Source organism: Nelumbo nucifera, chromosome 5, assembly GCF_055504915.1.
Source record: "Nelumbo nucifera cultivar China Antique chromosome 5, China Antique-T2T, whole genome shotgun sequence".
In the NCBI taxonomy this organism is placed as follows: Eukaryota; Viridiplantae; Streptophyta; class Magnoliopsida; order Proteales; family Nelumbonaceae; genus Nelumbo; species Nelumbo nucifera.
The window spans coordinates 72,516,974-72,529,395 of NC_142653.1; the positions used below are offsets into that span (position 1 = coordinate 72,516,974).

At 36.3% G+C, this 12,422-nt stretch overlaps 1 protein-coding gene across 1 annotated transcript in view; it reads right to left on the reverse strand.

Moving 5' to 3' along the window:
* The window catches only part of LOC104589490 (uncharacterized), a 32,494-nt gene extending 23,482 nt beyond the window's left edge, over positions 1-9,012 (reverse strand). The window contains exons 1-3 of the mRNA XM_010247840.3: positions 8,796-9,012; positions 8,649-8,702; positions 8,469-8,520 (exon numbers count right to left, since the gene is read on the reverse strand). Coding sequence (XP_010246142.1) covers positions 8,469-8,520; positions 8,649-8,702; positions 8,796-8,878 — 189 coding nt within the window. The 5' untranslated portion in view covers positions 8,879-9,012. The remainder of the gene's footprint in view (positions 1-8,468; positions 8,521-8,648; positions 8,703-8,795) is intronic.
* Positions 9,013-12,422: the final 3,410 nt, after the last annotated feature.

The window sequence follows — 12,422 nt, forward strand, 5'->3', positions numbered from 1 at the left end:
ACCACGATATTAATGGAGATGAACAACTTAGCATTGGTACAGTGTATACTTTGGTTCGGGGCATAGAATGGAGAAAACTGTCTAGAATGCTTCTAATAATTTCTTGTCTGATTTCTTCTCCCATTGGAAACAATAGTAAAACTAGCAACAAGAAGCTTGATCACATGGTGACAGTAAAGGCATCTCTGTTTTTCTATTGCAAGAAATCATGACATACCAAGGAGACCTGTTATAAATCACAAGGTTGAAGAAGAGTGATAGGAATCAATCAGCACCCTTGAAGACTTATTATAGAAAGAGGGCCTCACAACAAGTCCTGATATGGCATAATGATGGTACTTGGGATTTGGACTGAATTGAACAGAAAGGGTAGTTTTGTTATTTTATAGTTTTTTGGTGGGGTCCAATGATATGATCTGACTTGTTTTTTTTCTGATCAGAAACACAGAAACGATTTCATTAATAATAGAAAATAGAATTACAACAAGAGGTTGTGGAGAAAAGAAAAGCACGAGTTCAGTAAAGCTGACCCAAGCCAAGAATGAAAATTGAGCCCAATACAAGGAAAGTCTTTGTACCCCTTACTTAGCTAAACCATCTGCGAGACCATTGGCAGTTCTCCTAACCCATTTAACTTGGATTGGCATGCCTTTTGGCAGCCATTTAAATCGCCTGAATTCATTTCTTAAGTACCATGTCACCTCCTTCCCCTTTTGACAGCCTATCAAAGTTCAATTTCTTCCAACCACAGTTTGGGGGTGACCACTCAACCATTTTCTGTCTTCTGGACAATAAAGCAGAAAGGTTTCTGACTTTTAGCCCAATGTGCCTCTCTTAGAGCTATGACAGTTGAAAATTACACCTACAGTAATTCAGATAATGCAGGAAAAGAAGAAAATAGAGAAAGAGAAGAAAGAAGTTTCAACAATGGGCTGTGGAAGAAGAAAAGGAGGGAAGAGAAAAGAAGAATTCGAACCTCTCTCTCTATCCCCCTTTCATCACTTTTATTAATAATTCTACGTCTGAGTACAATTACTTGGATGCCCTTAATGGGGCGGCCAGCACTAAAGAAATAACTAAAGAAATAAAAGAAGGCCCATAACTAAGAAACGTAACTTTTAAATACTACTTAAAAGAAATAAAGAACACTAAGGCCTATTCGGCCCATTCTCACTACATTGACCTCTACTAGAGCTTCCTTACTTCTTTATCTTCAAAAATTCTTGAACTCCTTTCCTCCCAAACTGTCCAAAGCACCACTGCAACCTTAACAGTTGCAGGTTTATCATAGGAAGCATCCAGTTCCTTCCACACCTATGTTCCCTCCATCTTCAGCACTAGAGCCTGTGCATCCTCCTCCCACTACCTCCACTGTAAGTTCTCCTTCTGTTGATTCATCCCCTCCTGTTTCCTTATGTTGCTCCATCCATACTTCTTGTCCTTTTGACCGCTATGGTTTTTGCCCCAACCATAGCTCCTTGTCTGTTGTTTTGTCCTCTATAAACATTCCAAAGTCTTATCACCAAGCCGTGGTTGTTAAGCATTGGCAAGATGCTATGAATGCAGAAATTCAAGCCTTAATGGAAAATGACACTTGGGACCTTGTTTTTTTTTTTTTTTTGAAAAAAGTTAACCAAGATTCATTAATAAAAAAGAGGTACATGAGAAGATGTAAAAAGCAGGGGAAGAACCCCTACAAACTACAATGGAGGAAGCTAGTCGCTTATATAGCTGCTCTAAGAATACACCACATTTAGCTAAGCCATCTGCTGTATGATTGTGTTCCCTAGGAATCCAAACTAACTTTACATTTAGGCAGTCCAAGGAGCCCCTGGCCTCTTCTAAATAGTGACTTAATCTCCAAGCCCCCCCCCCCCCCTCTTTGTCTCTTAACCATTTTATAGTATTTGCTGAATCACCTGCAATTGTTATATTTTGAATTCCCAAGGTTTTTATTATTCTGATTTCCGTGAGGGCAGCCATTACTTCAGCCTTTGTGGAATCTGCCATGCCTATTGGACTGCTTAAAGTCCAACAGATGTTGCCCCTTTCATCCCTTAATGTTCCTCCAATACCAGCTAATCCGGGATTACCTAAAGCACTTCCATCAAAATTTAATATCATCTCACCTTCACTGATGGGTTCAGGAAACCTGAAGGGTGATTGATGGGGGTGAGGGAGAAATAAGAAAGGGTAAGCATCTCTATTGAGGTCGTTGACTGAGACACCTCTGAAAAGATCTGAATTCACCGTCCAGATCTCCTCTAGATGTATCTATCATTGGTAGTAGATGGGTTTATTTAGCAAAACTCAAATACGATGACACTCTGGATAGATACAAAGCTCGTCTGGTTGTACAAGGGTACAAACAAGAGTATGACATTAAATATGATGAAATTTTTACTCCTATGGCCAAGATGACTATAATTTGTCTTCTTTTGGCCATCCTTGCTATTAGACAGTGGATCAGATGGATTTTAGAAATGCTTTTATTCATGGACTCTTATAGGAGGCTGTATATATGAAACCTCCCCTTGGGTACTGTGATGATTCCCGCTTGGTATGCAAACTAAAGAAATCTCTTTATGGGCTCAAACAAGCTCCCCAAGCTTGGTTTGAGCGTTTCTGTTCAATTGTTCTAGAAGTTGGTTTTCAACAAAGTACTTCCAATTATTCTCTTTTCACCCTCAAGAGAACCCAAGGATTGACTCATCTTTTGGTATATGTGGATGATATCCTAATCTCTGGGATTGATGTGGATGAGATTGATAAATTGAAGGTCCTTCTTAGTAACACCTTCAAAATGAAAGATCTTGAGCCAGTCACTTATTTTTTGAGTTTAGAAATTAAAAGCTCATCTCAAGGGTATTTTGTCAACCAACAAAAGTATGCTTCCTATCTTGTGCAGATGGCCCATCTTACAGACTCTAAGCAAGTTAACACTCCTTTAGAACTTAACTTGAAGTTAAGCAAGGATCCTGGTGAGTTTCTCCCTAATGCCACTCTGTATCGGCAATTTGTGGGCAGCCTCATCTACCTAACTATGACTAGATCGGATGTCTCTTATGTTGTTCAACTAGTCAGACAGTTTGTTTTTACTCCTCGACAACCCCATTTTTCAGTCATTCTTCGGATCATTTGTTATGTACGGGGAACAATAACTCATAGTCTACTTTTCCCATCCTCGCCTACTTCTCTACTTGGAGCATGTGCTGATGTTGATTGGCATGGCTCCCTTACACATGCCGCTCTTCTACTGGGTGGTGCATTTTCCTCAATTCTCTAATCTCCTGGAAATGTAAGAAACAACAAATTGTGTCCAAGCCGTCCACAAAAGCAGAGTATTGTGCAATGTCCTTTGTATGCAATGAAATTGCGTGGCTCAAAAATCTCCTCCATGATGAGGCCATTGATCATTCATCCTCAATTCCTCTTTTTGCTGACAACATGAATGCCATCAAGATAGCTTCCAATCCTGTTTTTCATGAATGTACCAAACATATTGAAGTGAATTGCCATTTTTTTATCAACGAAAGATAATTTATTTTATTAGAATTTATTCAAGCAATAATTAATACAATTTGATGACAGGAATGTCATCCCCAAAACTTTCAAGCCACTATTACAACAAAAGTTCGAAAGAAGCTAATAGGTTCCCAACAGCCCAAAGTACACCAAGTTACAACTTTGCCCAAAACGAACTAGGTTTGTCATCTCCTTGCTTTGTCAGAACATCTGCCAACCCATTTGCAGTCCTTCTTATCCAACCAAAAGTAGAATTGAATCTCTTTACTAGGATGTCAATTTCCTTGAAAACATGTCTATATTTCCAAGGAGTCGAGCTGAAATTCTTGGACCAAGAAATGACTAACTGCATATCTCCTTCAACTTCCAATTCCCTTATTCCGAGTTGTACTGCAAGCCTCAATCCATGTAAGAGAGCCATAATTTCAGCCTGGATTGAATCTCCAAAACCTTGTCTAGCTAGAGAATCTGCCAGACCATTTGCCGACCTTCTTTCCTATTGAACTGTAACTGAGATATTTGATATTAACCATTTAAATCTTCTCAAGGCCCCCCTATAGGGCCAGGCTGCCATCTCCGGCTCTTTTAGCCATCCAATAACCAATTTGGAGCCACCTTCAATCAAATCATAGTTTTCAAGGCGCCAAGGCAAGGCTCGGCAACAGGGGGCACCTAGGTGTCGCTAGGCAATGGATTTTTTTCAAGTATCCTAGGGTAGTTCCCTAGGATCCATGATCATATTTCCTTAATAAATATCCATAATTTTCATAAGAAAAGTATAAACTTCATGTTAAAGTATAGAAAATCAACATATTCATGAGAAGAAAAAGAAGAAAGAAAAGAAAATTCGAAAAATATAGGGGCTTAACCCCTATTTCTGTTATAGGAAAAGAAGAAAAGAAAAGAAAAGAAGAAAAAGAAGAAAATAGTATATAAAAACACAAAATTAGTAAAGAAAAAGAAGAAAATGTGTTGATTGGACAACATTTTATGTTCTTTCTTACTTATTCGTTAAGGTTTTGAAGTCTTTGAGGGTTCAATACAGCATTTAGCAATGTTTGTGTTGATTAAACCCTAACAAATAAGAAAATAACAAAAATAAATTAGTATATAAATACACAAAATGAATATTTTAGTTTAAAAATGTCTATTTTATAATTATAACCACAAAAGATTAAGAATATAAAAGTTTGTTATAACACGCTATAGAAAACTGCTTGGCGATTAGGCAAGGCAAGACTGCAAGGGTGCCTTGTCGCCTAGGCGTCGCTTTGACAACTATGAATTAAATGCTCCACTACCGTCTCTTTTGCACTTTCTGCTCCTTGTAGTACAGCTTAGACTTCTTCTCTACTGTTTCACTAACGTTCTTGAGTTCAGTGTCCTCCAACTCAGGCCCTATTTGAATGTTTTCCCCCTTTCCCCCTCCTCCAAGTATCTCCTTCCCCGAACTGTTCTGCCTTCCTTCCCCTTCTATTTCTCCTGTTGTCTTTTCCATCTTTTTAAGATCATCTTCTCTTGCCTTGTCATCTTCTTTTGGAAATTCGTATGCTAACTCTGAACTATTTCTACTCTCATATTTCCTCCTGAACGTGATCTACTACTCCCTTCCTTGTTGATGTTTCCGCTTGCACAACTAATACGAGTGTCTATTCCTACATCCCCTTTTCTTTTGATCTCTCCTCTTTCACATTAATGAATCTTGCAATACACCACAAGAACCTGTCTTTATCCGGTTGAGAAAACTCAATGACCTTGGATAAAGCCCTCCCTTCTCTTAGTTCTCCTGCTGAAGCTCCTCCTTCTCCAAGCTCGACCATGTCTGAGGAAGACAAAGGATGAGTGGCTAATGAGTTGGATAAGGCCCAAAAACTAAAGTCATGAGGTTGGGGGCCAATAGATTCATGATGAAAACAAGACTCGCTGGGATTATCCGGAAAATTGCTAAAGACCCTCTAAATCCCATTTCGTCTAGAGCATCCTATGAAGGTGAGTGGTGCCTCCAGCGAATTGATAAAGTGGAAATAAGTATTTGACTCTGCTCCTATGAAGGTGACTCTCATACTGTCACAAGTACACTCGTTCCTGTCCTAAGACTGGTTCTTCCCTAGTATGGCCAAGGCAAGCTATCCTAACAACCTCAACTACACTACCTAGCCAACCATCTTCACCCAATGTTTTCCCCGTAGGGCATCACGTTCCTCAATGGCCAACTAGGAGCACGAAAGCGATGAAAACATGCCCACTCTCGCCAGCTAACACAATGGATCAATGCAAGGGAGACTAGCTGAGACGCCTAAGCTAGGTATCAGCTGTCGTACCCCAGCAGAGTCTACTCTTCGTATAAAGCTAAATTTTGATGGTAGTAGTAAAAGAAATCCAGGTCCATCAAGAACTGGAGGAGTCTTCAGAAACGATGAAGGTAGTATTGTTGCATTTTACTTGGGTCCAATTGGGGAAGGTGATTCCTTGAGGGCTGAAGTTTTAGCTATCATGGAAGTAATTCAGAAAGCTAAGGATTTACAAATTCGCAATTGGTAATTGAAGTGGACTCAAAGCTGGTTATAAATTGGCTGCAAAGGAAGAGGATGTTGGGTGGTGGAGCTACATTTTTGAGAAGAGGAGAATTAGATAGTTATTACAATAAATGGAGGTATCTTTTCAATGGGTAAAAAGAGAGGCTAATTCCTTTTCTGATACATTAGCCAAACAAGGGGTGGGAAGGAATCGATTGTTTTGGGCTTTGTTGTAATTGTGGTTCTTTTATGGGAGAGTTAAGAGAGTTTATCTCTCCCTCCTTTGTACCTCTTTCACCTTATCTTTAATTTAATAAAGTTGTTTCAGTTATTGATCAAAAAAAAAAAATTCATGAAAAGGTTACTTATGGGAATCTTGTGGTCCTTTAAAAATGAAATGAGAAAGTTTAAGTGGCTGACTAGGGATATTCAAATAAAATTTCAATGATGCAAAATGGGGACCAGTTCATGGGAGTAGTAGATCTCCTACCATTCTCAGGGTCTCTTGTAAACCATTCTCTTCTTGTAATAAAATCTGAACTACTTATCAAAAAAGACAAAAAGATCTGTTTCTCATTTGTGAAGATATCTATTAACTAGCTTGGGGGCATGGTTTGCAACACCAGTGATATTGGCCAAATATCCTCATTTTGCAAGGTGGGGATACAAAATTTTGCAGGAATTTTTTTTCCAAATATTATTTTGACAAGTAAAAAAAAATAAATAAAAAATTATTGAAGAGACAAAGAAGTTACATCAGGAAGCTACATCAGGAGGTGACAAGACATCACTCGCTTCCAGACCAAAATTCAAATTAGAGAACATTTTCCACAGTACATATCTGAAAATCCAAGATTGTTTTTCCAAATATCCCCAATATTTTGCCAACATGTAAGCGATATTTCAGATTTCATTGATAGACTATATATTTAAAGTTTAAAACTTTAGAATATTAAAACTTTTCGATATTTCGTTAAAATTATTCTACTTTTTTTAAAATATTTTCTTAAAAGGATCATGAGGAATTGGTGATTGGATAATTGGCTTGCTACTTTGATATTATTCACTTACTAAGTCATTATAATTCAAAAAGAAACAGTCAAATGCATATAACTACAAAAGAGTATTCTCAAACTAATCACAACATATATATATATAAAAGAAAAAAGTCAAAGTGCCAAGTAATTAACATATTTAATGAAGAGAATATAGCTAAAAGACCAAAAAGGAGACAAAGAAAAAGATACCTACTACAGTCTTCAATTTTTTCTTACTTGATTTATACAATTATTTGCTATGGTTTTGAACCTTAAATATGCAATTATATTCATTCTAATGATTCTTTGAAAGTTTATTAACTAATTCCACGTTTCTAGAAATCTTTTCTGATTTTTTAGATTTTCCAAATATCTTTGTGAGATTGACGAAATATCTCCAAAATTTCTCCATTTCTATATGGAAAAATGTCCATTGATATCAAAATTGTGAACCATGCTTGGAGGTGTTGTCTAATGTAATGAATCCACATTACACAGTGTGCATCAGCTATAGTGTATTAAGGGCATTATTGTCCTTTTACTGCTTAAAAGTTGATAAAACAGGCAAATAGAATATAATTGGGTCCTATTCCTAATATTGCCTTAATTCTTTCTTTTATCGATTTTTCTTCTTCCTTCTCAATTGGTGTCAAGTACTACTTGGTTTCCCACTAGCAACAAGGAGTACCACGTTCTGTAAGTTGTTTATCCTTCATTTTTATTTTATTATTTTAACAGGATTCCATGTTAATTCAGAATTAAATCCTTCCTCTTCTCTTTCATTTCCTACTCCTTCCATAACACTAAGAGTCAAAGATTCATTCATGCTTGTATCCTCAACCAAAAATAACATGAAACTCTTTCATCTACTGATACAGACAACAAATGGTCCACCAGTGAATCATGGTAATCTCCTATGTATATGGTTTAAAAATTTTAACCTTCAAATGTTCTCTAAACTTTCAACAGAATTTGTTAGCACACCACATGTATGGCACTGTTGGGTCCAGTTGGAACTAACCTACACAGGACCTATACATTTAGTCGTTCCTCAATTGGATTGAAGGCATGCAACTTGTTAGACAAAGGTGCTGATTAAAAACGGAGCTTAGAGAGCAAACCTCATCTTCATGGTCTAAGAGTTCGAATATCTAGGCCTACAGGCCCCAAAAGGTATAATTTTATTAGGTTTTCATTTGTTTTTACTATACAATCATCATAGGAACACCTTCCCATGCATAACACAGGTCTCTGCCATAAATACAGAAACTAAAACATATGGAATCACATAAATCCCAATAGAAAAGCATAAATTTTGAAAGAAAAACGAGTCCATTAAAAAACAGAGAAAGGTTGGAAAATAATTAAACTAATGAATAAATAACTCTACCGATTGCGAGCCCAGCTTTATCAATCCCTTTGCAAGAGGCAAAATGCAGAACCTAAAGTAAGAAAACATTTTGATCAAATAAAAAGATACAAAAACTTAATAAATACTACAAATACAAGCAAAAGATAAAAGGAAATTCAAAATATCAAATACTTCAAAAGAAATAGGGAAGAAACTGACATTCCTCTACCGCCGGCCAAAGCTTCTTCAGATGGATCTTTCCAGTCATCCACCCTACACAGAAAAGATAAACACATAACTGAATACAACAATTATATGGTTCGGAGAACTCCCTACGAAGCAGAGAGAGAGAGAGAGAGAGAGTACACCCAACCGTAACGCCTATCAAATAGCAGGCGTTTTGAAGGTCGCTTAGTGGCAGGGCCGGAAGACTTGGAAGTGGACTCCATAATCCTCTCCTTCCTCTGCTGGAAGGTATAAACCACAGCCTCGGTAACCGTTCCGATGGAAAGATTCTAAAATGCCCGCTCCCGCTTGCACAGTTGCACTGGGTTAATACACCAAATGGTTTGGGTCTGCGTCTGTCTTTTAAAAACCGATCCGGGACCGCTTTTTCGTCTGGGTATCCGTCTTTTAAACTCTAAGGCTATGTTTGGTTTGAAGTAAAAGATAGGAAAAGAAAGGAAAAGATAAGAAAAACAATACAAGGGTCGTAAAGATTTTTCTACCCTTCTCTACATCTTCCTTCAAATCAAACATAGCCTAAAGTTCATTTGATAAAACGGGTGAATGGGTAATTTCATAAATCAAATAAAATGTAAATTTCTTAAACTATCTTATAATTTAATTAATTGATTAATTCGCTTTTATTGTTTCTAACAATTGTCTAAAACCTTTCTCATCATTAACTTTCTGTTATATTCTGACATCATTTTCGCTAGAACCGGTCACATTGTGGAAGGGGATTTACACTTTCACCCTTCATCGTTGCTGGAGGGAAAACCGTTGGATATTCATTTTTTTTTTCTCTCTGAGATTCCGGTACTGTAATTCATTGATTCTTTTATGCTATAATTTTACTTCAATTCGTTTTGGATTCTTTAGTTTCGAAACTGAATCTAGTCACTGAATAGTTTCTTTGTTCTATTGGTTTATATTGAACAAGATCAAGGCTAGGGTTATTTGGGCATTTGTGTTTGGATTGGATTTGATTTTATTCATATTCCAATTTTGGTTTGGAGAAGTTATGTTGCCCGGCCTTCTCATCTGCAGAGGAAAGCGAAGAATCAAGCACCCAAGGGATTGAATGTGTCGTAGCTTGTGCATTAAATTCAAGACAAGCTCACCAAGGGGCCTGCCGAATGCATGATCTGTTACGATATGGTCAGTTGCCAACCTGTACAACGATTGCCGTTTACTTTAAGAAATTTCTCAGAGTAGAAGCATCCTGATTGCCAATCTGCACAGCTCCCTCTGTTCCAAACCCCAAAAGCCTCGTTGGTTTTGTTGTTATATAAACCTCTCACAGAGAGATTCTTCTCTCTTATCTCTCTATACGTGTCTGATTCCGTTTTTTTAGCTGGTCACTTTATTCTTTTTACGTTAAATCGTTGTTAATATAGTTTGAGAGAGATGAGATTAACTTAAATTAAGTTATTTTCAGGCATGGAAAAATGGAGGGACTGAAGTGTAATGGTGGGAAACAGAAAATCATTGGCATCTGACCACAGAGTAGAAGAACCAAAATGGCAATGATGAGAATAACCGAAGGAGAAAATGGTGGTGGTCCAATGGTTATCTTGTGATTGGTCTACCACCTACCACCATATTTGATTTCACTTCTAAAAAGTACTTCTTTAACAATTACTTATGTTAAGTGTTGGGACCACACATTAAGTGGTAAAAAAGTACTTATGTGTTTAGTAAAAAAAGTCACTAAGAAGTACTTTTTTAGAAAAGAAGTACTTATAGAAAAAAGTGACCTGAGAGTGGCTTTTTTTCACCATTTCTTGGAGAAGTGCTTTTTCAAAACGAATGGAACGATTCAATCTCTAAATAATTTATTTAATTCCAGTTTTGCCCCCGCACGAGGGTTTTCTTCCCTCTCCTCCTATTCGAACATAGTAAGCAAAGGGCAGCGAATCCAGTTGCAGGTCCACTAGCGACGATCGATGGTACAAAAATACAACTTGCAAACTTATCGTTTTCCCTTTGTGACTATTTTTTTGCTTATTTTATTCGATTTGAAGCATTTTTCTTGAGTTTTTTAATGCCTGAAAAGGCACTCTTCTCCCTGTTTGCAGATCTGTGATTGGGCAAGCTTACCAGCAATACCCGATTGTCTAGTCGTTGGCGAACGAAGGTGAGTTCACCAAACTCCTCTCCTCCATGTTTGATGTTAGTTTCTTGTTTTTTTTGTAAATATTTGTCTGGATTCGTTTTTTTAGATTTTTCAAGTGAGAAATCCGAAATATTTACTTTTTTTCTTTTTTTTGCATTGTTTATGCGATGGTTCCTATGCATGAGTATAATTTTTTTGTGTTTTTTTTCTTAAAAATGATGCAAAACATATGCTGAAATATGTGAGTTATAGATTTTTTTTCTTGATTTTTTGTATGAATAATTAGTTAAATGCTTACATGTATTCTTGATTTATTATTATTATTATTATTATTATTATTATTATTATTATTATTATTGTTATTATTATTATTATTATTATTACTATTAATTGGATCCACATGGGCCCACGTGGGCTCTCAGGTGTCATGATGTGGTGATTTTTCATTAAAATGTATAGTATAATATGTGAAAAGCATTGTTTATATGTGAAAAGGCTAAAATTATCATTTATGTCAATATAAGCACTTGTGGGGAAAGTAACTCACCAAACATCCCACCCCAATAAGTGCTTAAAAAACATAATAAGTGATTTGGAAACTGGGTTACCAAACAACCTTAAGTGGTTGTTAAAATAAGCACTTCTAAAATTAATTGTTTTTTGGTTTATTTCCATTAATTCATTATTAAGTGTTGATTTTGGCTTGTGAGTTTTGTTTTCGTTAATTTCTTTGTTAGTTATAGTCCCCTTAGGATATGTTTGATTTGAAGAGTAGGGAAAGGAAGGGAAGCCTTTACAAATCTTGTATAGGTTTCCCTGCATTTCCCTTCCATTCCCTACTCTTTCCTTCAAACCAAACATAGCGTTAGAGTCTCTCGTGTTAATCGGTTATCATCTATTTTACAAATGCAGCTTAAGAAGGTGCTAAGGTTTGAATGGGAGCGGCAATGGTGGGCTTGGAGTGGAGGGCGGTCTCTTGCTCCTTGATGGGCTTTCTCTAAGAAATACCATGTAGATGACGAAAGGGGAAAGAGATTACAGTTCTTTAAAATTTTCATCAGTTGAGTTTTATTTTTAAATTTTGAAGAATAGTGAAGGGCGAATTCGATATTTCATTTTTTTACATTAGCACTTAACGACAATGTCAATTGTCAAAAACAGTAGGGGTATTTTAAGACAATATATAAACAGTAAGGATAGATTTAGTCAATTAGCTAAACAATAAGGAATGCTTAAGAAATTTACCCTTGAATAAATAGAAATAAAAATTGATATTTTTTTGTACACAAATTGGATAGGTCTTTAATATTATATTTTATTCATATTAAATTAAATTAGTTGATAAATGAGAATCATTGGTATTAGGGGAAATCCCTTACTACTTCTAAATTTTAGGAAATAGAATAAATTTGTTTGTAAAATCCCTTAAAAGTACCGGTAAGTTTTATGATAATTGACATTGTCTTAAACATTGATGAAAATAACAAAATATCGAAATTCCCTCCATTACCTTTTAGAATTTCAAAAGAAAAAAAATCTTTTGATGCACCCTCCCTTTCTTCAAAGAGAATTGAAAAGGGAGAAAAATGAAACTTTCTATTCAGGTTGGTTCCAAACCTTGAAAAAACTTATGCTTACAATGAAAAATGGGA